At 45.4% G+C, this 26,410-nt stretch overlaps 1 protein-coding gene across 1 annotated transcript in view; it reads left to right on the top strand.

Annotated features, from left to right (window-relative positions):
- Positions 1–26,410, top strand: part of LOC126545615 (beta-alanine transporter-like) — a 26,967-nt gene continuing 557 nt past the window's right edge. The window contains exons 1-9 of the mRNA XM_072286606.1: positions 1–164; positions 13,379–13,779; positions 16,376–16,479; positions 18,180–18,334; positions 22,067–22,235; positions 22,531–22,657; positions 23,070–23,400; positions 25,152–25,333; positions 25,508–25,680. Of these exons, the coding sequence (XP_072142707.1) occupies positions 13,381–13,779; positions 16,376–16,479; positions 18,180–18,334; positions 22,067–22,235; positions 22,531–22,657; positions 23,070–23,400; positions 25,152–25,333; positions 25,508–25,680 (1,640 nt within the window). The 5' untranslated portion in view covers positions 1–164; positions 13,379–13,380. The remainder of the gene's footprint in view (positions 165–13,378; positions 13,780–16,375; positions 16,480–18,179; positions 18,335–22,066; positions 22,236–22,530; positions 22,658–23,069; positions 23,401–25,151; positions 25,334–25,507; positions 25,681–26,410) is intronic.

Raw genomic sequence — 26,410 nt, forward strand, 5'->3', positions numbered from 1 at the left:
GCTTCGGGTGCTGTAGCCGCAATCATTAGGGCCTTCGCGTCTCCGCGTCGTGGGAGGCAACCGCGACGTCCCGACCTTTCGCACTCGGAGCGCGCGCGCTCTGCAGTCGCCAGAGGAGTGGACACGGAACACGCGAAGACCAACGCCTGCGTGCTAAGTGAAGGGTAAGCTAGTCGTGACGGTTCCTGCTCGGGGACGTGAGGGTGCACTGCATGGCGAGAGAGAGAACCGATCGTGATGTCAGCGCGCATATAGAATTGCAGCAGGCGAGATGAAGACGACGCAGGACGAACACTTTTTTGTTGCAGTGGGTCAAAATTATTCTCTTCTTCGTTGTCCCCTCTTCTTAGTTGACCTTTGCCTTCTTGTCTCCCTACGATTTTTTTTTATTCATGCGATTACGCAGCAACTCATTCAAATCACATGTGCGGTGCGTGTTCGCGCGCTTCTTTCTCAGTTTTGTGCCCTTCTCCTAGCTTTGCAGCGCAACTTGAGCTCTTTGGTTGAATGTTTGGCTCGGTGAGCGTCGAGCTTCTGGAAGAGCAAAATGACGTAAAGCAGAAAAACAAAAGACGGCCGGTTTGGAAAGCTAATGAGTGCTGCTGGGGGCTTTGCGAAATCGTCCGTAACCTCTTCTCCTGACTATACACTTATTCGTTTATAGTCATAATAACAAGTTTTACTTGTTGCAGTAAATGGTGGTCCAAGCGAAAGCTTTAAGTATAGCTTACCGTACGTGCCCGAACAGCTCATTTCAACTTCTCTTCGGGAACAGTCATAATTGACCTGAGCACGACTCTTCCGGTAATCATTTTCATTCTGGCCTTGGCATTATATGAATGCGCTTCAGTCAAAGAAATATTTGTAATGCTATCTTGCGTTTGCTATGCGAGAATGAAAGCCATGCAAAGCTTTCGTATTGCCAGGAAGTACTTTTTGGTTAGTGGGGTCATTTCTGTCTATCTTTTGAATCACACACGTTATAAGATTTTGGCGCTTCAAACCTTTATTCTCTTTCAGTTCATTCTTCTTAAATTCATTTTAAAAATTTTATTGCGCCCTCCTGCAGCCCGGCTCTTGGTCTACACTTCATTCAAAATCCTGCCAGTTCACTTCGCAGCAACAACAAGAACCAGCATTCTAAACGGAAACATAAAGTTATCTCGACGTGCTTCGTGCAATGATTAAGCAAAGACTGGAAGCGGCAGACTAGACTCTGCATTTTGTCCTTAGTGACGTACGTCGCGATACGAACATTTTCAACAGCTTTAATTACAAGCCTCGTACATTAAGTAATGGGCAAACATTACAGAAACTTCTTACACTATACATTACTGAAAGTGTACTATCACAAATGATTTTGTTTATTGTTCTTCGTATTTCCTTTTCCTTGCACAAACTTTTCTTAACATTTTCGAAGATTGAAACTCCCGTTTCCAGGAACTACCTTTCAGCGTTGCGAAGGCTATCGCCTCTGATGACTTTCCAAGAATTTCATGTTTTATAAATATAAAGAGACCAAAGTACAAAACAGAAGAATGCAGAGATCTGTGGAAGTAATTACATCACTTCAGTGAATGTTTTTCAATGCTCAGGAAGCGGAGGCTCAGCAAGCATTACTAACACTTTGCATTCAGAATGTTTACGTAGGAACTATCCACAGTGTTCCATAGATATAGCGGGCGGTGTACATGTTTATAGTTGACCGATCGTCTAGGAAACTTTAAGTAAATTGAAAGTTAAAATAAAACCACACCCTGCCCATAAACCTATGGGCAGGGGCGTAGCCGGGGGGGGGGGGCTATGGAGCTTCAGCCCCCCCCCCCCGAAATTGTTTCGTGCTGTCCATGCACCATCCACCCAAGCAATCTCCGGTGCCGGAAAACATTCTGAATTTTTTCTAGAATGTCTTTTTCATGCTCGGAAAGACATTTCAGCGCGAACATTGCGAACTCGGGATGGATTTCGCGGCAGCGCCCATGCACCGGGAGTCACATAACGCCAAGCAGCCCCATCCGAGCACAAAGTTTCAAGGGCGTTTTGATGGCGAACGGGCTCGCCACGGCATTTTGCGGAGGCCGCGGAATCTACGCAGCGCATGGATGTCAATTCTGATATTTATGGGTATAAAGTTCTCATGAACTTTTGATGTGAAAGGTGCACTGACATTTCCAACGTTGTGCTTTAGATTTTCAATTGCGGAACTTTGTGGGTTTGATGTCACTATAAATATTGGACGCCAAAAGTGCTTTGACTTTTCCAAAGTCTTACATCGGACCATACAACGAGACAAGCCAAATCAACACACTATCAGACAAGTTGACAAAGCCAGCAGCGAGGTTGGATGAGATGAAGTGTTGTGGTTGTTGATTTGTGCCGTCATATCAACATTTCTTTTTCACCTACGCCAAAGTATCCATGTCAAGACACTAAAGTTAGCCAAGGTAACTACGTTCTTATTTACTTTTTCTACTTCGACTTTTATTCGCGAGGACACATTGAGTCTCTTCAATTTTTTCGTCCTTGCTAGCCTACCCGCGGGCTGCCAGAGGCAGCCAGATCTATAGAGCGCATGCGTTTTTCTCGTGTTACCACAGAACACCTATACAAACTGGTGTTACCCCGACCACGGCGCGGCGCACTTCGGTGCGCGTTCGGTTTTTTCTGGCCGAGTGGATTTTCGCCTGGCAGAGTTTTGGGCACTTTCTGGCTAGCAGACGAGAAAAAGAAACTACCGTCGCTCGCCGCCATCACTGTGGGGACTCGACGAATTGCACCGCGTTCGCTTGAGCGCAACCTCTCCGGAAAGCCTTGTCTCGCCAGTGTAGGATGCCGAGCAGTATGCGTATGGTTCTCGGTGGACCAAGCGTCTCACGTTTTCTTCGATATTCTTTCGGTAGCTACATTAGGTGCCCAAAGTAGGCATTTGATTGTGGCCAACATACTTTGCGCTTTTTCATTTCGGTGCCCCGGCCCCACAAAAGAAAAAACAAGACATTGTTGTGGCGCAGTGAATTGTCGTATGGTGAAAGTTCGATTTTGTTACTTCTACTTTTGCGGACAGTATTGGGCCACGGGACGCTTCAGTTGCCGGATAGTCTTATTATTTAGTATTGAGATAGCAATTATATGGACACTCCAGGCGCATTCCTGCCGTCACCGTCATGTTTCGTGTAAAGTCTAAGGGCGATAACATCGTGACCGCGCGCCGCATGCTGTATGTGCGAGTGAAAGCATAACGGGGGGGAATGGGGGGCTGGAATGGGTGAGACGACGATGGTGGCTCAGTTTCGTGTGCGCAAAAGAGAAAAGCGGGGAGCAAGCGCGCCGCCTTGTATCCACTCCCCCCGATGTATCGCGCGCGATACATCGGGGGGAGTGGATGGAATGGGGGACTATGTGAATCTCTGATTGCGCAACATGTTTATTCGCCTTGTTTGACGCATTGTATACAGTGACTTTCTTTAGATACGTAGATTTATTAAAGACTTATACGTATATTTATATATCTTGTTGCAAGGCTTTGTGTATACGTGCGGTGAACTTTGTTTCCAGTGACACTTTTTTGCCTTTTATCAAGCTGTACCTTCGTATTTGTATATTCCATTGTATCTTCGCATTTCTAATGTATGAAGGCGAGTAAAATGAAAGTGAGCCAACCCACCCCGCGTAATAATTGTTCGGTCCATTATCTGCGAGGCATGCACGTGACACAGAGGCATCTCTCTATTACAAAAGTGACACGCAGGTGTGAGTATCAAGGTTGTTTAATGCTGTCATGCGCTGGGTTGAACATGGTTGCGCGACATAATGGACATTCTAGAAGTTGAGCAGCGTGGTGCCCTGAGGTTTTGGACAGCTGAAGGTATTTCCCAAAAAGAAATTAGTCGCCGTATGGCTGCCGTGTACGTTGCACATTGCATTTCATTGGCCACTGTGAGGCGTTCGAGCAAACGGTTCAAAGAATGACGTGAAAGTTGCAAAGACGATCCAAGGCCGGGCCGAAGCCATTGTGCAATCACCCCTAACAATATTGCAGAGGTTGATGAGCTGATGAGACAAGAACGGAAGTTGGCTCACTTTCATCGATGAAATGGCAGAGCGTGTGAACATTAGTCCCGGTTCGGTTCACGCCATAATTCACGACCATCTCGGTTATCCGCTCTTGTGTGCGCAATGGTTGCCCAAGATTTTAAACTACGGCCAGAAGACGGAGAAGTTCAGCGCTGCCTTGACTCATCTGATCCGGTATCACAATAAGGGTGACGACTTCTTGTCTCCAATTGTGATCGGGGACGAACCATGGTGCCACTTCTACGAGCCTGAAACACGAAAGCAAAGCTTACAGTGGAAACATTCGAATTTACCACCCCTAAGAAAGGAAAGGCCGTCATTTCCGCCGGAAAGGTGTTGTTTACTTCTTTTTTAATCCTCAGGGGCCATTACTGATAGAATTTGCTAAATCTTGAGAGACTATCAATTTGTTTCGTTTTAGTAAAATGCCAGATCGGCTGCGTGTCACAATCAAGAACAAACTACGTGGAAAATTGACGAATGAGGTCATCTTGTTCCACGACAATGCCATCCCCACGTCGCTGATGTGGTTAATACACAACTGGCAATGTTCAAGTGCGAAACGCTGCAAGATCCGTCATACAGCTCAGATCTGTCGCCTTGCGACTTCCACTTTTTGGAGCATATGAAAAAACAGCTCAAGCGAACCAGATTCGTGTCGGATGATGACGTGAAAGAGTCAGTTGCAGACTTTTTGAAGCAGCAATCCAAGAAGTTTAATGAGACGAGAATCACGCGACTCGTTAGACAACGGGACAAATGTCTAAATGATCATGGAGACTACTTTTAAATGAGGTACCCCGCTTGTCATATATTCGCATTGGCTGACTTTCATTTGACTCGCCCTCGTTTATTTTGCAAAACTCCTGCTTTTTATACGTGCTCTCTGTTGCGGCTATAATTTCGGTGCAATTACTCACGATACACGACCTGTGACAGCTGCTCCTGCGCAATACATTGGAACAAATGACAGCGTCATTGAGATTTTTCACTGGCCGTTGTATATGTACAAGAATTTAAACAAGGTTCTTGAATGACAAAGTTTCATTACAATATTTGTCCTCAGCTCGTTAATTTCATGGCCTTTACATTTTTCATATCAGCGGCATGCACTGCCTTGCTGGTTTCGAACTGATATAGTTCTAAAGTTCGTGTGATATTTTATTTACTTATTAAATAGAGAAAAAAAAAACATGGAAGCATTGATATCGGTTATTTTGGGCACAATTTTTGGCACATACAAGTATATTATTTTATGAAAAAATACATATTTTACTTGTTTTGACAGTGCGTAGCGTTCAAGAATTCGTTTGGAGCATCTTTAGGAATGACAATCCAGTTATCATTCATGTATTTGATCCCCAGACAAATTGTTTAAGAGGAAGTTTTAGCTCGCGCCCAACTTCGACGCGGCTTATCCAAATACATGTAAAACGCAGAAACGCTTTTCTGTGATAACACCCGGATCGCTTTTAATGACATTTGTTGCATTTGAGAGGGAAAGTTAAATTCTAGTGTCTGTTGGAAGCGGAATTTCGATTTAGGGCCTGAACATTGTTTAATATTTTGAAAAACTCGAAAGGTCCCCCCCCCCCACAAAATAGAAACATGACGTTTACAAACTAATAGCTCTGCATCAAGCACACATGTCGCTGTTCAGTAAACGGCATCTATTATAACAGTCAAAGCGGACAAATTTGGTGTGTCAATTCGTATCTTACGTGAATTGGTTACGTGTACAAGGATTCTGCGAAAGCCGTATTTCCATAATGCAAAATTTCTTGAGATTCACGTGTAACATAGAAATTTTGTCCACTGTAGATTTACTATTAGGTGCAATTTCCAGAATTGTGATATCATTTTTCATTGCTGAGTTACATAGTTTTAAACTTGATAGTGTAGATTTCTGAAAATTTGCGATTTTGGTGAATTTTCAATAAAGAATTGACAACCTAAATGAAAAATTCGAAGCCAACAGTCACTAGAATTTAAGTTTTCTTTTAAATACAACAAACATCGTCAAATTTGGTGCATTGGTTGCCGAGAAAAAACGAATTCTCCTTCTTCTACATCTATTTAGATTCGAGCACCCGAGCTAAAGCTTCCTCTTAAGGATGAGACCGAGCTGCAATGTGAGCCCCCCCCCCCGAACGAAATTCCTGGCTACGCCACTGGCTATGGGTTCGCCTGCGGTGCATCTCCCATCATCCTACAGATTTTTCATCTTTTCCGACCATATCTACTGGCGCCCATGCACACATCATTTTATGCCTTTTTCACTTCGGCATCGGCCAGTTCAGCGCCATTTCGATGACTCAGAACCACATAGTATACTGCTTACGATCACACATTCAAAATGCGGACGCCAGCTACATTCCCTCAATTTAATACGAAAGCGACAGAAAAACACTGTGGCCATCCAGAAAATCACCACAGACGCCTCTAGAGATTTGACCCTAATAACTTTTACGCTATGTAGTAAAAATTCAGCACAGCAGTACCGGTTTTATGCAACGGCTTAGGCTGGGAGTGTCGTTGTCACGTCGTTGCGCGCACTTTCTGGACTTTCCCCATTCCTGGAGGACGCCATAAATCCGCCGCTGCTTGGCTTCAGCTTTCATTCTATCGAGAAAAGCATTCATAGAAGCTACTTCTTTCCCTTGGCGCACAATTTCTTTGCAAGCCTTTATGCTGTCGCCTTCCGGTGGCAGGCTGTCTAGCTACAAATTCGAAAGGATGTGCTGCCAGAGCAAGATTTCAAAGACGATACTTGAGACAAATAATTCGACTTGATGACAGGTGGACAATGTATGTGTATTAAAGGGACACTAATTACACTTCAGCGACGGCAAAGCGGCCACATTTACCTTGACAGCTAGAAGGCTTGCGAAGGCCGCTAAAATACGAACCGAAAGACAGCTGGTGCCGCTGCCTTGAAGTACCCGCACAAGCCGATCATGACGTCACTGAATTTGACAGCGTTTGCAAGAAAGACTATATTCCATTCCAAAATGGCCAAAGTCCCCACCTAGCAAATTTCTAGAGCTCTTCGCGTCCTTACAGCGATCAGCTCTATAAAAGCCTTAATGACCTTCACTTCTGAAAAGATTTATTTATGCTCATAATACTTATATTAATACTTAGTACGTCCTTGTGTATTCATTCGTTCTATTATTCATTCATTTTGTATTCGAATGACTTCATTTATTGTTTAATTGCAGAAAATGCAGAATGTGTCATTTTTGCTGCTGTTCTTTTTTTTTTCTGTAGCGTGTCCTTTTTTCTTTAGCTGCACCAACTTTTTAATAATTGCCTGTGGCAGATAGCACGACTCTAACCCGTGATCTCAATTACTCGATGAGGCAACCATTACGTCTACGAGAAAGCAAAATGCTTAATTAATAAGATAACATGATTACGCTGATAACTCATTAATTAATTACCTTACGGCACATATTTTAATCTACGACTATAGCCGGTGAATTCGCAAGGCGTATCCACTTGGAATAAATTCTCAGGACTGCACCAGTTTCGAAATATTAATTTTCAAATTGTCTGACGAATTACATTGCTGTTCCAGTTACCTTTGCGCTTCAATGCACAAAACCGCGTTTTCTGAAGAAAGGTAACTGGAACGCCATGCATTTCGTCGGACACTGAAAATTAATATCTAGAAACTGCTGCAGTCCTGAGAATTCGCTCCAAGTGGATACGCCTTGCGAATTCAGCGGCTATAATTCGTGCATCGACATATGTGTCGTAAAGTAATTAATTAGAAAGGTAATTAGCGCGATTGTCTTACTTAATTAATTAAGCCTATTTAAATTTCTCGTTCAAGTAATGGTCGCGTCATCGAGTAATTTAGATCAAGGGTAAGAATGTGCTATCCGCCGCAGGCTATTCTTTCAAAATTTGGTGCAGGTAAAAAAAAAAGACCTGTATATTGACCGTTTAAACGTGTCACTTTTTTCATATCACCTCATCTTTTCATCCTTCGATCAATGAACAATTTATCACTTGGGAAGAAGTTGATGATACAATAGTTGCCAACATTTTCAATTTCATTCACATAAATCACTGAGTCAGGGATCTTCCTGTGCCGAAATGTCCCAAATACGGGAAGATATGAATGGAAACCTATGAAATCGCAGTTAGGTTCGGCGCGAAATTCATGAGGGAACTTTGGCCTTCACTTCCTCATGCCCGACTTGTTCCCGCCTAACGCATGAAAAAAGTCTTGAAAGATGCTCTATATATATACCAGTCTATACAGGTTTCAAGTAGGTGAAAGGAAAGCATCTACTTATAGCTGCATGTTTCCCACAATTCTGTATGCGTCTAAAGGCGCCTGGTTGTTTGACCTATAGCTTTCACCACGGCGAACCTTGAAATCAGCGAGGTACAAAACTCACTGCATCCGCAAAAACTACTTCGCAAAAACTTAACTCCCCCAAGCGTACCAGCAGTGAACCAGCCTTCTCTCCCAAATTGATCAAGGGAGATCAATTTGGGATCAGGAGAATTATCATCTCCTGTACCATCGCTACGATGGTATAAGAGATGATAATTTGAAAATTGTTATTTATAAAATTATCATCATTTATTATCTCGGTGATACCACCAGGTATCACCGAGCGAATAGGTGAAGCAGTATAATTTTTATACAATCTCAACATCTCATTGCCGTGGGCAGTGGAAACATCTCTTTGCATGAACCCTTGATTACAGTTCATTTTACATCGCTATGCTAAATTAGTTTAGAATATGTTGTCAAAATTTCAGGAAAGAAAACACGTTTATTTGGTGTTTTCCTTTTGCACGCCTTCAAACATTTTTTCGGAAATTGTACATCTCTTCTTATTCGTGACGAGAAGACATGTGCACTAATAATTTCACTTAACTTTATCTTGATCGGAACCAGTTTATATGTACACATAATGAGCTCTCATGCAGTTCGTTCTCGATGTGCAAATGAGTACCACTTACGCCTTCAATTTACGCTGCTTCAGTCTTTAAACATCATTTAAATAACACTTTTACGATGAGGAATTCCTGAGTATAACTCCTCCCCGTTTTCTTTCTTCCTGAACCTCATTAATTGTCTTGGAGTACCCGACCCCTATTCACAAAAAGCTCTTGTTGTGCATCTCACTTTCTAATGCGTGCTGTGGAGAGAATGACCGTAAACTATATGTATCGGAGATCTTGAACCTCCTCGTCATAACAACCGAGACATCGCATGTACCGCGCTTCGAACCATGAGCATTTCTAACTTGTCCGCGCTGCAGTTAGATAATGGGAACCACGAAACGGCAGGTACGTGTAAAGGTGAAAGTGCGCGCAGCCGCGCAAACAGCCCTGCGGTAAAACGATAAAAGTCTGGCTTAGACTCACGTAATATATCTTGAGGCCACGAAGAAGCACGCCGGCTTGGAGATTGCGAGGTGCAGTCTAGAAGCATCGTTTAGCGCTTTCTTTCGGCGAGGACAGCCACATAAGGTAAGAGCACAGCTTCACAGCCTCCTAAATGCTGCCGTGCAAAGACTGCACGTAAGTACATGTGGAACGTCATCTCGAGCTACGGGAAGTTCTTGGTCCGTGGGAAGCGGGTCGCTCGTCTATTGCATGCAGTGAAAGCGCTTTTGTTTTCTTGTATCGCGACCTCAGTTTCGAGTGTGAAGGAGTTGGTGTTACAGTGTGTAGGGGGGGTTCTTTTTTTTTTTTTTTTCGCGTCGTTTTATATTTCACAAAGTAGAATTCATGTCAGGCTTGCTACAGCAGTAGGAAAAAAACTGCTCCAGTTTCCTTGAAAGAGGAACAATAAAGAGAAACGCGAGATCACAGTTTGGACTGCTATAGAGTATTCCTTCAATTTTATTTGCATTTCTTTGACGAAAAAAATAATATTGGTTATTAGCGGGCAAACTGAACACCCTATCTTCCTTTTCTGAATTTCACGCTAAAGCTGTGTCCGCAGTGACATCTGTCATACGTCACAGATTTCATGCGGCTATTTGCAAAACATCGTGCGGCTGACACTTGGCACCAGACGGCAAAACGAGCAGTACAACCACTGCAGAATTTCATCCTTGAAGGAAGCAGCACCGGCCACGCTTCGAACGGGGAATCGATGAACACACGATGCATAATCCGCGTCTTTCGCTGGTTTAGACAGTTCCCATTTCCAGAGCAACTTTCTCGAGCTCTAGACATAAAGTCATGTCTGAACGTATAAATGCGTGCTTAATAAGATGAAAGCGTAGGTGAGAGACACTGAATATAACGCCAATGAAAAATGAAGAACGCGAAACACATTATAGAGAGTATGAATGAAACTAAACGTATGCATGTATTGATGAAAAAAGAGAACGCTGACAAGAAAAATTCATTTAGTGAAAAAAAGTATTTTACTAAATATTCATTTCTTGGTCGACGTTCTCTTTTTTCATCGTGCCTCTTGCCGACCAGATGGGAGTCTGTCAGACCCTAGATTTCAAACATACGTATTGTAACTTGAGATTTCCAGCGCCTTCTCATGACGCATCCGTGGATTATACGCTTTAATTGTGTCGCCGCTTTCACACATAGCATATCGCACGTTTCTTGCGCTCTGATCAAGTTTTGATAGTTGTTTTTTGGCTGTGACATTATATCATCTGTATGTCTTGAGGTATATACGGACTCTGAATACATTTCATGCGTCCGAGGCAAGATGTTAATGATATTGCGTTCCGGTGCAAGCAAAGGGAGAAAAAGGGTCGATTTTCACCAATTTTCGCCACGGCCTTAGGGACTATCCAAATGCACTACATACCCGTTGTTCTGTCACAAAGGTACGACCGCGAAATTTGATTTAATAGTCTTGATCTTGTCCTCTTAAGACATGTAAAGCGCCCGTGCGTTGAACCGCTCTGTGCATGGCTATACGGCGTTATCTCTGAGCACGTGGTCAAGGGTTCGATTCCCGGCTGCGGCGCCCGCATTTCGATGGAAGCCGAAAGGCAAGAAAAGTCGCCCGTGTACTTTTACTGAGGTATACTATCGCGCTCAGTACGAGCTACAACGCGAAAGCGCGTGGCAAAGCGCTCGGGCGTTGTGGCTCATGTAGAGCGTGTGTTCGTAAGTAATCCACTGTGCACTTTCAGGACGTTAAGCCCCTCAATTTGAGTTTTAAAAGCGTCCATAGCATTGTTACATCACGGGCTTCTCCATCCGCTTATATTGCGCTAGCAGCAACGCGAAGCTATTATTGACAGTGTCGAATGGCACTGAATTTCGCCGCGAATTTTATGTGACCCTCTTTGCTGTTGGCTCAATTTTTGTTACTTGAAGCAGGCACGTAGCCAGGATGTTTTTTTCGGGGGGGGGGGGGGGGGGGGGTGGAGTACCTTTACTAGTACAATTGTGAATAATGCCCACCGTTTGCCATAAAGACGCGTAAACCCGCAAAAGAGAAATGAAATAAGGTGTGTCGCACAGGTACGCCTGTGAAATACACCTCTCCTTTTCGAGACAAACAAGGAACCACATCAAACGAACTCGCGCAGTGCAGGAAGAACACCGCAAAGAACAAGTTAACAAGCGAAAGTGTAAAATAAAGATTTCTAGTAGCCTTTTTTGAATTAGCTCTGGAAGAATTATAGAGAAATACATATTTTCGGAACAATGACAGTTCTTTTTGATCTCTCGTTTACTGATCTACCAAGCTAAGTGCCAAAACCTATTGTTATTTGGCAAGTTACATAACGGTGCGTGGCCGCCAGTCCCGTACAACCGCGTAGAGCGCAGGACGCTGCGGTTCTATAGACGTACTGCACCGGCCCACCGCGAAAGGTTAGAGAAACACCCCCATAAGCACAGCAGAGGAATGGATATATGTCACGCGGCCTGACTGATAACTGTAGAAACGCCACTCAAAACACACGGAATCATTCTCCACTTCCGGCGGCGTTTTCTCTACTTCCTTTTTACATAAAGAAATGGTGAATGGTGATCCATAAATATTTTCACAAACAACGGTTAAATATGTTAATATTTGCTTTTCCTTCCTGTATGGCTGGTGCCTTCGCTCTCTCCCTTAGTTGATCGTTGAATTTCTCAACTCCTTGAGGCTATTGTTTCCAGTTGCCCATATTGCACGAAAAGTGCCGTACAATTAGAGAAAAACGAGACGAGGTTAACGGGTGACATTCACATTGCTTATGGGTTTAACGGTATTGAAGGTCTGATGATGGACGATGTTTCGCATGATTTTATGTTCCACCTTATCTAACCCATATCACGTGTATATGGTTCCGTGGATCTGCCAACGTCGCGGCGAGCCGCCACTCGAGGAAACAATGAAGCAAAAGTAAAACGCAACTGGCGTTTTCTCCGGCCGCAACTCGTTTCACGAGTATACAGAACAGCTGTCTACGAACTGAATCCCTTTCCTGGTCCCATGGATTAGTCTAAACAAAGAAGGCTGAACTAGCGAAGCAACAGCGATGCGCGTGACCGTTGCAATAGATGGTGACAAATGAATGCATCTAGGGTTAATCGCGCGGCACGGGCACTGAATCGATCAGAAAACTGGCCTTCACACGCCAGGAGATGCCGCGATAACTGCCGCCATCCAAAAGGAGTGAAAAAGGCAGCAAACTCCTGACCACCGAATAGCTGTCAAGTCTCAAGGTTGATTTGGCGGCGCTTTAGGAATATGTGTGAGGAGTGGTGGTGTGCATGGGCGGAGGAGATGGGGGGTTATGCCGCTTAATTTCGCCCCGCCCCCCTCACCTCGGGCCCCCGCCTGGGTACGTTCCCGACTTGAGTATCGCCATTGTTTTGTTTTCAGCGGTGATTTAGAATAATTTTTGTTGTATTCTTGTCTTGACTGGCCGTTACATGCAGCTTGTCGTATATGAAGCCTAAATGACACCTTTGTAGATGGACAAAAATAGTGTCGTCATGAAGCTTCGGGGGTTTTAGTTCCGGCCTTCCGAAAGCACCATCGCTACAATATACCTGACTATTACAACCACACAAATGGAAAAATTAGCATGACGCAAAAGAACATGTAATAGATTGTGACACGTGATACTCGCACACGCATATGTGGCGCGGATGCATGTTCACAAGTGTGTGTGTGTGTGTGTGTGTGTGTGTGTGTGTGTGTGTGTGTGTGTGTGTGTGTGTGTGTGTCTGTGTGTGTGTGTGTGTGCTGTATGCGTGTGCGTGCAGACAGGACACAACGCGTGCATATCGCGCCCTTCAAACGATAACGGTGACTTGTTACCTGTTATCGTCATATGCGATGACCCAGCAGCCATGGACCTGGATGAACTGCTGCCGGAAATCGGGGCCTTCGGGCCATACCAGAAGTGGATCTACTTCCTCCTCTGCATCCCGGCCACGCTGCCTTCGGTATTCACTCTATTCAACAGCATCTTCGTATCGGCCACACCCCGCCACTGGTGCCGTGTACCCGAGATGGAGGCCCTCAGGGAAGCCTTCCCGCCAGCTCTGCTCGTCGAACTCAGCATCCCGCGACGAGCGGGGCGCGGCTTCGAAAGCTGCCGCATGTACGACCTCAACTACACGGCGCTGGTGCATCGCGTGCTCGACGAAGGCACGCTGCCGCAACCAAACGAGTCCTGGCCGACGAGAGCCTGCGACGATGGATGGGTCTACGACGCCACCTATTACGATGACACGCTGGTGACGCAGGTACGCACGAATCATCGTCATTCGGGGTGAATCAAAGGTGTGAAAGAACTTCTATTCACAAAGGATTCAATTTGTACGGAAGAGCGACTCGTAACAACTGGTGTCCGCTAAATGTGATAGCGAACGTATGATTAGTGAAAGTGGCCGGCAGTCCACAATTCTTAGAAACAAAACGTTTACTAACTTGGCTGCGGATTTGCATACCGCGTTTGAATATGAATTGATATATGCGCGTGATAACTATATACTTCGCGAAAAAACACATACAGTGAGTCGTCCGCAAATCCATCTGCGTAAACTGCGGATTGCTATTTGTCCAGTGACAGCTATATGTATACATATATATACGCCAACCTCGCAGTGACCGAATGTAACTAGACAGAGTAAGCTATTATTGTAACGGCTCTCTCAGCAGCACTGAGTGTTACCAGTGACAACGCAGTGCCAGCGCATGGTACGAATGGTAAGATGTGATCCGAGGAGCTCTTTGTGAAAAAAGTTCGCGGTCAGCGCCAGTCATCGCAGCGCTTCGAATGCGCCGCGGTCCTCGGCGTTTCAGACCGTTACTTCAGACGTTACTTTGCACGTAATTGTGAATACTTAATAACACCGGCTAAAGATTTGTATTAGGGGCACGACGCACCTGTTGTGTTAAATGGAATTTTCATGGTGGTGCTATACTAATTTAATCCCCTCATCAAAGGAATACATTCTCGTCGAACATTTGCTGAATCTCGCTTGTGACATCGCACCACGTAAAAATAAAGAAAGAAAAGAAAGTAAAGAAAAGTGAGAAATGAAGAAAAGATCTGCATGCAAATCGCGCGTGTAGTTGCTGGAGTAACAACTGGTATTAGCAATGTAACAGCAGCTTTTTCCCGCATCTTGACATTTTCATCTGCGGCACCAAATTGAGCAATTCGTGGTTCGCAGCTTTTACCTAAAGACATTACCAACAGTCCCTATTTCGACGTGGGCAGCGCAGTGCGATTTCAGCTGCTGAGAATTTCTCAAATGCCCACGGTCGCTCTTATGCCCCATGGGAATTCTATGGTGTAAAGGAAATTATAAGTTCAACGGCGCTTTTTTATTTTAATGGTGTGCCATTAAATTATGACCATCGCACTGCCAAGTTGGTACCATAGGCACAACCTAAGGTGCACCACCTCTCATGCTTAACGTGAACACCCACCCGCCGTGGTTGCTCAGTGGCTATGGTGTTAGGCTGCTGAGCACGAGGTCGCGGGATCGAATCCCGGCCACGGCGGCCGCATTTCGATGGGGGCGAAATGCGAAAACACCTGTGTACTTAGATTTAGGTGCACGTTAAAGAACCCCAGGTGGTCAAAATTTCCGGAGTCCCCCACTACGGCGTGCCTCATAATCAGAAAGTGGTTTTGGCACGTAAAACCCCATATATTATTAACGTGAACACCTGTTGTTCGTATTTGAACTCAGGTACAGGGCAGGTCAGGAGATAAGATATGTGAATCAATATATCTATTTAATATACGCTGGCCTATATAACACGTCGGGTTGAACAAAAATTATTCAAAGTACCAGCGCTAGGGCGTGAGCTCTTATCTCGAATACTAATTAGGTGTTAGCGTTATGCATGTTCTACTGTTCGTACAGGGCCGACTTATGATTAAAAAAATATAAAAAGGGGTTCTGTAACGGGTTCGCTGATATGCAGAATAGCGATGGTAAGCATCTGTTCTTACGATCAGTTCTTAGTGAGAATGCTTTCTTTATTTTATATTATTTTATTTTATTTTTATTATTACTATTAACTCTTTTGTGAATACAAGCCCCGAATTTCAATAACGTTAGCTATGCTAACAGCAAAACACACGCGAGAGCCGGACATCCTCTATTATGCGCTCAAAAGTAAGAACATCTTTGCATGACGAAATAAATAATTTATTTGCGTTTCTATGTTTCCACGTCCACCGCGATTATAGTTGGCCCCATCGCTACAGCCAATGTCGCCACTGCTAGCAGCATGACATCATTATTACGACATCATTATGACACCACGCGACGGCGCTCTGAGCAATGATTCTGAGAACGGTGATTTAGACACGAGAACGAGCTCAAGCTTGGACGGCGGTACTCCAAACTGTTACCCTCAAGTTATGTGACCTTCATGTGTACTTTTGTTACCTGTGCCGCCTTTTGCTATGCATCGTCATTAATCGTTTTCTTTGTCATCATTGTGTATTCATTCCTGTGCCGCTTATATATATATAGCGTCCAATACCTTCTAACAGCCATGAAAAAGTGCTTGAAATATAGGCTATTCGACCCTTTCAAGAATACTGCCGTTGGAGTATTCAGTTCGCTGGCGTGTATCTCGTCGAGGAAGTCCCGATTCATAATGAGCTGACAAGCTCCGAATGGCAGTTACAAAAATGCGTGACAAATCACCTTGGGCACACGTATAATTTCTAAATGGCGCCTAAAGCGCGGATAAATCCGGCGTTACCATCGACTGCCGAGGAGACCGTGGCAGATGCTCTTCAGTGGTCTATTCCGAAAAGTCGTTTTCGAAGACAATGCCAAGACGAAGCTTCGCCTCTCTCGACGATTGCAGATGAATGTCGTCTGCGACGACGCGTGGAAGGTGTCCATGGCCCAGTGCGCTTTCTACATCGGCAGCGTGGTTGGCAACCTGCTGTTTGGCTTCATCGGTGACAGGCAAGTTTAGTGGAGCTTATCTTTAATGTAAAACCAGCCTGTCCAATTCATAATGTAAGCTTGTGTGCAGGCAACTCCACACAAACACGCAGTTGCAGGATAGAGTCAACTCCAAACAAGTATATGTGGCTACAAGAAAAAAAAAAAACGGCTGGCGGCTTCAACAAGAAGCAAGAAAACTGGGCTTGTATTTACTAAAAGCTCTTATCCGATAGAATTTTTCGTAAGAACAGATTGCAGCCAATCCTGATGCTGGACATGCCATTAGCGAGGCGGCCGGCCAGTGGCAAAGAGCACTCTTGAACGAAGAGCTTTGTGAATTCGGCCTCTCGTTTTCACTAAAGCCCCTATACCTTTAGTTTTCACTCCTCAATGCCGACTTTTGATAAACGTTTTGTTCACTCGCATTGGCCAAACCATTTTGGAATAGCTGTATATCTTTACCATGGGACCAAATTGATCTGTAACATAGTTGTTTCTCTTTTCTCCCTCATAGTATATAAAACCACCATAGTGCATGGATACCACGTACGCGACGCATTAGCGAGCAGAGGCGGAACTCACAAAGCGTTTCGTCCATAAGTGAAATTTGCCATTGACTGGCCGCCTTCGCTAATATAATGTCCAGCATCAGGATTGACTGGAATCTGCTTTACGCACAATTCTATCGTAAAATATTTTAATGAATATGGGCCCAAGGTTATAGCCATTTGTCGTAACCTAAAATAAGAGAGAATAATTCACTTTTAGGATGTCCCTTGTTTATTATTTTCAATACCTAAATTTCGTTTGTCTAGAATGTTCTCTTACAAACAATTCTACCGTAAGAGCTTTTAGTAAATTCGGGCCCTGCGCCGTATTGCAGCGTTTCGCAATCGCCGCGGTGATTACGCAAAAGATATTGTGGGAATAGGCCTTGGAGGTATGCGACAATGAGCGGGATTTCCCGAATAGCCGCATTTGGTTGCTGGAAATCGCGGGCCGATGCTGCCGGTTACTCTTATCGGTAAAACTGGCTCTTTAGTAAAACTGGATAAAAGCCCTCGGCTCTGCACTCGGCTCTTTTCGTGGGTGAAGCGCTTGGGGAAAAGCTCATAAATGTAGGCTTATTTCCCGAATTTCAAATTCCTTGCTAAGTCCTGCATGTGGGCACAAATTCGAATTCAGCGCACGTAGAGGCAACGCCACTTTTTGTAGAAGGGTTGCACTCTTCAGGCGCTTCAGCGTCATCGCCCCAAAACGTCGCCCATCAGTGCTGAAGTTTATCCCAGCAGGTCACTGCGACCTAGTTGCTAGAACGTTCTCCAGATCAAATGAGAGTGCAACTCATATGTATATATAGACGGCTCTGCACGGAGCCGACAACACAGAGAAAGAACATTTACATTGTTTCGCCGGCGCTCTTATGAGCTCGCGTATTCACGAAACGCTCTTATATGTTAGAATTGTTAGTTAGAGAACGTGTTAGCCAATTCTGATGCTCGTATTACAAGCGAAGGTGGCCGGTCATGGGCAAAGAGCACTTACGAAAGAGAAGCTTCGAGTGCTCTTTGCCATTGGCCGGCAGAGTTCGCTAGCAGTATATACTATATGTCTAGCATCCGAGGGATGGCTGGAATTTTTTATTACGAACAATTCTACAGCAAGAGCGTTTTGCAAATACGCGCCCTGGACAGTAATGAAAGGCTGCCTGCTCGCAGGTGGGGTCGCAAGAAGTCGTTCCTGCTGACCATCGTGGTGAGTCTGGTAGGAGGAATCGGGGCCGCCTTTCCGGTCACCTACGAAGGTTACATCGCCTGGAGAGGCGTTGTGGGCATGACCTACCCAGCCATCTTCCAGACACCGTTCATCATGAGTGAGGGCAAACTCACAAGCACCGAGTTTTCCTAGCCGGGATGGGCGTTGGCCCACACCTTGCGCGCTTAACAGCGATGTTTATTCCCTTTCGTAAGCTACTGCTGTCGCTGTCGAGAGTACACTGTGTTACTTCGAATGGGGTCGCTGCCCTCTATTGAGATGTCAGCATACAAAATTATATATGTGTTTCAAAAGCAGTCGGCGAGGACTGTTCTTGAGAGCAATGGTTCGTAGATGCCCCGCGCGTTGTCAAAAGCTTGTTTGTCACCCCACGTGTGACCATGCAGAGCTGCTGCTGGATTCTTTGTGCGGCACTCCTGGTGGTGCAATGATTGCAAAAGCGAAGCTGAGAAGTTTCCTCAGCCTCTGCAGCACTGAAGCACTGCGGATACAGCACGAACCTCACAGCACTGCCTGCTGTCTACACTGGTTATGCGCGCTGTGGCATGGAAACTTTTGACAAAGGACGTACAAAGGTACTGCAAGTGTAAGCTCTGCTGCTTTGTATGCTCATTAGTATAAAAAATGAGCGTCACTGTCAACTGTCCTATATTTATGGAACTATATCGCTCCTCTTTCTGACAAAAAGATACAAAAACAAAACAAAACTGCAACGCTAGTGCGCGCGAGTCGTTAAGAGACCATTAAATGGGCCCGGCAGCATAACGCACTCTGTGGTGTCGTATACTCCTGCAATTAGTGTGCAGTGGGACCCTGCTCTCACTCGACAATAGCGCAATGCGGATGTGTTGAACGTTCTAGCACATACCGGACTAAAATAAGTCACTGCTAGCGCCCTCGACAATTTTTTTTTACACTTTCGCACATCAGGGTCAGGGATACAGAGCTTCGTTTTAAGCGGTAAACATTTCCTAAATAAGGCTACAGCTACGAAAACTTCAATCGTGCGGCTTTGTTCTTGGCCACAGGAGCACAAGGGGGCATGTACGGCTTCACAAATGGGATTAATTATGAAAATTTGACCATTTATTTACAAACCTTTTAATTACAAACAGACAGACAGACAGACAAGAAACTTTAATTGGTCCTAAGGGACTACGTTGTCGTAGTCGCGGGCCGCACCCGCGCCGGGGGCGGAAGACCGTGATCTTCAGCCCTGTCGCAGGCCCTTTGGACAGCCCGAAGCTGGATTTGAAGGTCGTCGCTCTTGACCGCTTCATCCCTGCTTTAATTACAAAGCTTTTGAAGTCACACATGATCACTATTCTATGCTGACCTATATTTTGGAGAACGTCATTGACCAGCAAGCCGCTTCGTGGTAAGCGTCGAAAAATAATTCCGCCAGAACACATTTGGCGATGGATGCCGACGTCAGCATTGAAGCAATGCAGCGACACACCGTGTTGCCACCACCGAAACGCGTCATGTATGCGGCGTGCACTGCAGCCTGGCTCCTCTCTCGCGCTTCCCTCTGGACGCGATGGCCATCTAGCGGCGCCGCCACGTAGTCCACGCGTGGCCCCCAAGATGCGTGGCGCACCGGTGCACGCGCACGGTGAGAATTCCTTCCCTCGCTGCCCGTGCACTCTCGTGGCGCAGCGCTAAAGCAACGGCGGGTTGCTGTGCTTGAGGAACCTGTATGGAGCTGGTTCGATTCCGTCCAGCCTCGGATAGCGACGTGAAAGAGCTTAGAGACATACATACATACATACATACATACATACATACATACATACATACATACATACATACATACATACATACATACATACATACAGAAAGTAGGTGAAGTCCCCCAAGAATGCTAACTGCATTTAAATAAATGCGCTAAATGACTGCGCTACCATCGAAAATTGACGGACGCCGTGACTTCGCTTAGACGTGGTTGGAAAAAACAAACTTGTGTGGGAAGGTTAGAACAAATGCCAAAATTTTTTATTTCGCATACGTCATGAAAAATAGAAAAGCTGTACTGCAATTAGCCAAGTATAACGCATTTCTTAAAGAGGCCCGACAACACTTTTAAAAGCATTTTGCGTCAGTGCAGTTATGCGAACAAAAGGTTCCCGCAGCACGCCTATCATCTCTCGATAATGCTGCATTTCTTTTTGTCTTTTTCTTCGTTTCATTAATGTCTGCTGCGTGCTCGACGCGATCGACACATACTCTGCCTCATTAAAATGGTGCAGCGTTTTCGATCGAAGCTGGAGATCGCTTGAGCGAAATGGGAGAAGGAGCTGGCACGCAAGAAATAGCAGCCTACGTACGCATTCGTAACCACGTAACCATCGCCCTGCTACACTTCTGACTACGGAAAGTTATGTTAATCTGCTTTGGATAACGTTTTGACATTCAGGAATATGTCATTAAGCGTTATCAAAGTGCGCCGATATCGCGTTCTTGCAGCGCTTGATCTTCTGGTCACTTTTTCGGCGGTTGGCTTTTCCGCCGCTTTGCTCTCGCTGCGCGTACACTGTAATGCTGTTTGTGGACTGACACTGATTGTTCGGCGGCTGAATGCATACAAAAAAAATCCGGCTTATTCGGCAAATATCCATTGTTGGCACCCTAAATGCCATGCATCTCAGTGAAGGGGGACCGGAATCAGGTGCAGAAAAGCACGAGTAATCTTTAGGGCAACAGTGTACGTCCCTCGCTGCGTGTTAGATCAGCAATATTTCGCTATAGCTAGGCGTTTAAAATGTATTAACTATAGGGATGTTCGAATGGTGAAATATTGTCATCAAATTGAATGCGAATATTCTCGAAAAATAACCTTCGGATATCGAATTGAATACCGAATATTTTATAATTTCTAAACAATGTGAAATATAAAGTTCGCGTGGAGCCCATCTTGTAAAAAATCCTTGTTTAAATTATTTGATACATGCATGTAATGCCAGCCGCATTCCGGTCAACTTAGGGGCTTGTAAACGACAAACAACTTTTATTTATCTAGTGCGCCATGACAATGACAGTATTGAAACAAGAGAACAACACGCCACCGTATGCACGTTGATTGCTGTGATCGTGGAATTCAGGCGGAGCAAAGTGCAATGCTACCTGCTGTATATGGCCCCCTTCTTGTGTCCGTGTCTGCCTATATATTTTTTTTTAACATTATACCCCTACCAACTAGCCCAACTCGCTGACGTTCTACAGTATACCTGCAGCATGCACGTCTATTTACAATTATAACCAGGTCGAGAGGGACAGATTTAAAAAAATTCGTTTGTTTAAATTGAGACAAAAATTCATACGCTGTCTAAAGGTGAGGCGCCCTTGTTCATTGACTAGAAGTTACTGTACATGCGTTGGCTGCTCAATCCATGCGTTCGCCGAAGAGCTCCAGCGTCAGCGGCTTTCCTGCGGCATAATAATTCGAAACAGTCGTCACTTGCGCTGGCCATTTTCCTCTGAAACTCCAATAAGTGTCGTTATCCGTTACATTCAAACAGAAACGAATATTTGACCATTCCGAATAGCGAAATTCTCGAATCAAATACGAATAGAACAGCAATAGAACAGCAACGACTGTTCGTCGACCAACATTCGCACAATAATATTACTATTAGGAGTGCTTAATTGTCATGTCCAAAAAAATGTTTTGCGGGGACCCTGTATAACGACGAATATTACAGCAGTCCCACGGGTGCATAGTGTCACTTTATTGTGTCTTCCCATACTGAGAGTTTGGCGCCGTCCATGCTCTCGGCTGCTGGCCTTGCTTCGTGTACCTATGCAGCGTCGTCGCACCCGTGTGGCGCAGGCATGGAGATCATGAGCCCCGAGAAGCGCACCTTCGCTGGCATGTTCGTGTGCGCCATCTACGGCGTGGCGCTCATGACTCTGGCTGGTGTGGCATACCTGCTGCGCTCCTGGTTTCCCGTTGCGGTGGCCACCTCGCTGCCCTTCGTCGTGCTGCTGGCCATTTGGTGGTGCGCGGGGTCCCCTCCTCACTGTTCGCTATAGCCGCGCATCAGCTGCCGCGCACTGTATACCGGGAGCTCTTCCCTCTGTGGTCGCCACATCTTCAGCGGCGCTCGCGACGTGCACGAGTGGAGCCCGGCTGAAGGGATACGACATCGCGATGGACGATGAAGCGCACTCGAGACGTGCCCTTAGTTTTACACTTTCTTGTGTCTCGTTTAGAGCTGCTTTGGAGCGCGGGCGCGCTTATTTGTTGTTTGCGCGCGTTTCGATGACAACTTTCACTAACCATAAGGCCAACAGGCTCATTCCAGAGTCTCCGCGGTGGCTTCTCAGTCAGGACAGACTGGCCGAGGCCGAGATTCTTCTCCAGAAGATTGCCAAGAGGAATGGAAAGAAGATTTCGTCAGATTTCTTGGCGACTTTTATGGTAAGCAATTATGGAACCGTTCTCTTCTTTCCCCAAGTATCTTCTTTTTCTCACGACCACCACAACTCTCCCTTGCACGACACGAGACATAACGCCTACCATGTGACGTCTGTCAGGCTGGAACGTTCACTTCCGATTCCAAAGCTTTCCTTCAAGCTCCCTGTGAGACAGCCCCAGCCGCACCTGATGCAATTTTAAAGGACATATTGTCCGTTTTTCATCGTAGATGAGGCATTTAGATATGTCTACAGGGTTAAATTATCAAATCAATATAACTCGTTCCCTGAGACCTTGGGGATCGAGACTCGCAGGCGGAAAACCAGTCCGCTCGTCGTTAAGTGCAGTACGCATATAATCGAAGTGTCCGAACGGTCGTTGACCCCCCGCAATGGCATCCACTCCATGTGTGCAGGAACAAAAGAAAGAACTATGCTGCGATGAAACAGCAACGGAAGAAAAGGTGACGCTGCAAAGACTGGTGCAGTATCCGAACCTGCTGAAAAAGGTGGTAGTGGTGTGCTTCAGCTGGACGGCCAACACCGTGGTGTATAACGGCCTGTCATTCGCCGTCTCGTCCATGGGCATCAGCGATTACGTGTCATTCGCCATTAGTGGCGCCGTCGAGGTGCCGGGCGTCTGCATCGCCTGGTACTTCATGGACAGGCACGGCAGGAGACCCGTGATGCTCTTCAACATGGTGCTTGGAGGCCTCGCCTGCATCGCCACTGTCTTCGTTCCATCAGGCAAGCATGCAAACACAGCTCGCGATGCAGTCGAGGCGTGTGGTGCAGTTTATCGATCGTTTCGAGTCTGTAGGTGAGGGCAAGCGTATTGGTCTTAGATTAAGATTACCTACTATTAACGTTTAACCTGCGCTCGGCGAATAAACATCACCCTCATCCCAGATTCCCACCATCCCTTGATTAATCGAATCTTTAAGAAAGGGGTGGGGGGAGGAGTAAGGGCTTGCGTAACTGTAACTGTCGTTCTCCTTGCTATATTTTATGCATAAGCATTCTTTGGCGAGTACCCCAGCACAATCTGTCAGAACCGTAACGCCTTATATGTGCAAAATAAACACATAATTAGTCAAGTTAACACATTTAATCGTTACAGTAGTGTAAGAGCAGATGATTGGTGGCGTTAGAAAAAGAAACCAGAAAAATAAAAAAAACTGGTTACGTCGCCCTCGCCGCGTCAAGGTCGTAACAAAAAGGAAAATAAAGAAGTTAACACATGCAATCGTTATAATAATGTAATAGCAGAGGATTGGTAGCGTTAGAAAAAAAAATTATTGATGACGTCGCCGTCATCGCGTAAAGGTCGTAACACGAAAGGAAAATAAGAAAAAGAGAAAAAAAAAGCTGTGGTGCGGCAAAAAAAAAAAGAAAAGCTAGTTGTGACGGCGTTTCGACTCAATTGATACGATATATCTGCAAAAGAAATGCATACTTGGTCAAGTTAACACATGCAATCTTTATAATATTGTAATAGTAGATTATGGGTAGCGATGGGTAGGCTTGCATCAGCTAGCTAAATAAGTAAGAAAAAGCAAAGTAGCAACCGAGCCAAGGAATGTTAACGCATTAGTAGACAATTCTCAGAATTTCTGTATCATTATTTCTCTTTTCTCAACGTAGATCAAAGATCCGATTAAGGGACGTGCTTGCTGACCCCAGACATGCCTATCCTTTCCTCAAACCTTCCTCTCCGCTGCGTTCTGGAACATCGAATAGCTGTCGCGGCAACGTCTTTAGGGAATTATAGCTAAGCGAGCCAGCGGGCCACCGTAGGCGCCACTGTGCATATTATACCGCGCATGCGCACTGGCGTCTACGCTAGCCCGCTTGGCCCGCTGGCTCGCTGAGCTATAACTCTTTTTTCGCTATGGCGCCGGTTGAGCGAAAGCTTGCAGGCGGTTTGGTGTTGCACGCAGCAATGAGTATTTGGCCATGAAATGTGCTGGACCGCATTAAAGCAAAATTGCACCCGAGAGCGTACAACCTCAAAGTGGTTCACCACTAATATGCATACATTTTCTGAACGTGCGGGACGGCATTGTCAGCTGACATGTAGTGAAAAAGCGGAATCATGAATTAGCTCTTAGTAAGTACAAAGATTTGCTTTATAATTTATTGTTGTCCTCCTCAACGTAACTTCACATGTTTAAGTGTACAAGACGTAACAATTCTCGGTAAAGTGTGAGCCATATTGGGCTGAGCATGGACTTTATTATTTATTTTCTTTTTTGTCCCTTTCACGATGAAATCGCATTAAAATCTCTTCGCATTTCATTTTGATGTCTTTAGTTCTGGTTTGCAGTACTGCATGGCTTAACCTATTTTCTCTGCTTTGGTGTCTTGTATTAGCCTACATGAAGGGAAGAAAAGCGATTTCTAAAATAAATACTTGCGTCCGTAATGAAGCACTGACTCAACTGTGGTACGTTCGTAAGAGAAAGAAAGAAAAAATCCCATGTTTTCTCTCGTCGCAGAAATTGCATGGCCCACCGTGGCGCTGTGCAGCCTAGGAAAACTGAGTATCACAGCATCCTTCGCCACGATTTACGTGTACGGTGCCGAACTGTTCCCAACCGTGCTCAGAACTTTGGCCATGGGGATCGCTGCCATGACAGCAAGCATCAGTCTCATCATTACACCTCAGATACTCTACATGGTATGAGCCTTGTAGGCACCCATGACATCATAAAGCCAGCATTTTGTGCGACATTTCTTTCTACTCCAATGGCATGCTCGATTCGACACAATCTGTACGCTCTATCGAAGCTGCCCTGCTTTCCTTCAAGCGCAGCTTGCCGATGCAAATTGTAACCCTGCTGCCGGCTTGCAGGGTCAAATTTACGGCGTGGTCGTCCCCAGCTCTATTTTCGGAGTCATGTCGGTGGCAGGGGGCTTAGCCATCTTGCTCCTACCGGAAACAATGAAAGTGCGCCTGCCGCAAACCCTCAGCGAAGGAGAGGCTTTCGGAAAGGACGTTCAATCCTGCGGCTGCTTTAGGAGCAGGTAGAGTATGACGAATATATATATATTTTTTTTTTCGTGCTGGGAAACGTTAATGAATGTTGTCGAGCAAGGCTGAGCGAGAGGTTTGCGTGCGGCAGGGTTCTCTCTCTTCATATCATCCGGAACGGCGAGCGGCAATTGAGCTAGGCCATAAAGATGTAAATCTTCGAATGAACCAGATAAGAATCGTTAGGAAGCATTTTCTCTCAATCTGGATATAATGTATGTGCTATTATTCTACGGAGCGTAGTACGAAAACTCGTCGACTGACTCCATGGCTCAAAGCGGAACGAGTGTCTTGGAGAGTGGCGGTCTCAGCGTGTTTTACGCGGGTCACCCGTCGTATATGCACCGAAGAGTCCACCTCCCTCATCTGTCCAACAGTTCCTTGCCCTTTATTGCCCTTAACGTACACTCATATGCTTAAGAAAATCACCTCCTTAGTATTCAGTTCGGCAGATTGTCAACATTTCTTCTATACTTTATAGCAAGTGAGTGGAGTGTATACGACGCGTTGCCACAGTTATCTATCAATAAAATATATATCCGCAGGCCGCCTGGCCAAACTCAAGATGCTGTGAAAGTGGGGCGCTTCCCTTAATAAATAATGAACGGCCCTGCAAACGTAGGCTTCCATCAGCCACCCATTATGGTTGAACCGGAGGCCGGCTTCTTGCCATGACGTTCTTCAATACACTGACTATTCGGAATAAAGGATACCCTTACCTGA

This window comes from Dermacentor andersoni, chromosome 1 (assembly GCF_023375885.2).
Source record: "Dermacentor andersoni chromosome 1, qqDerAnde1_hic_scaffold, whole genome shotgun sequence".
In the NCBI taxonomy this organism is placed as follows: Eukaryota; Metazoa; Arthropoda; class Arachnida; order Ixodida; family Ixodidae; genus Dermacentor; species Dermacentor andersoni.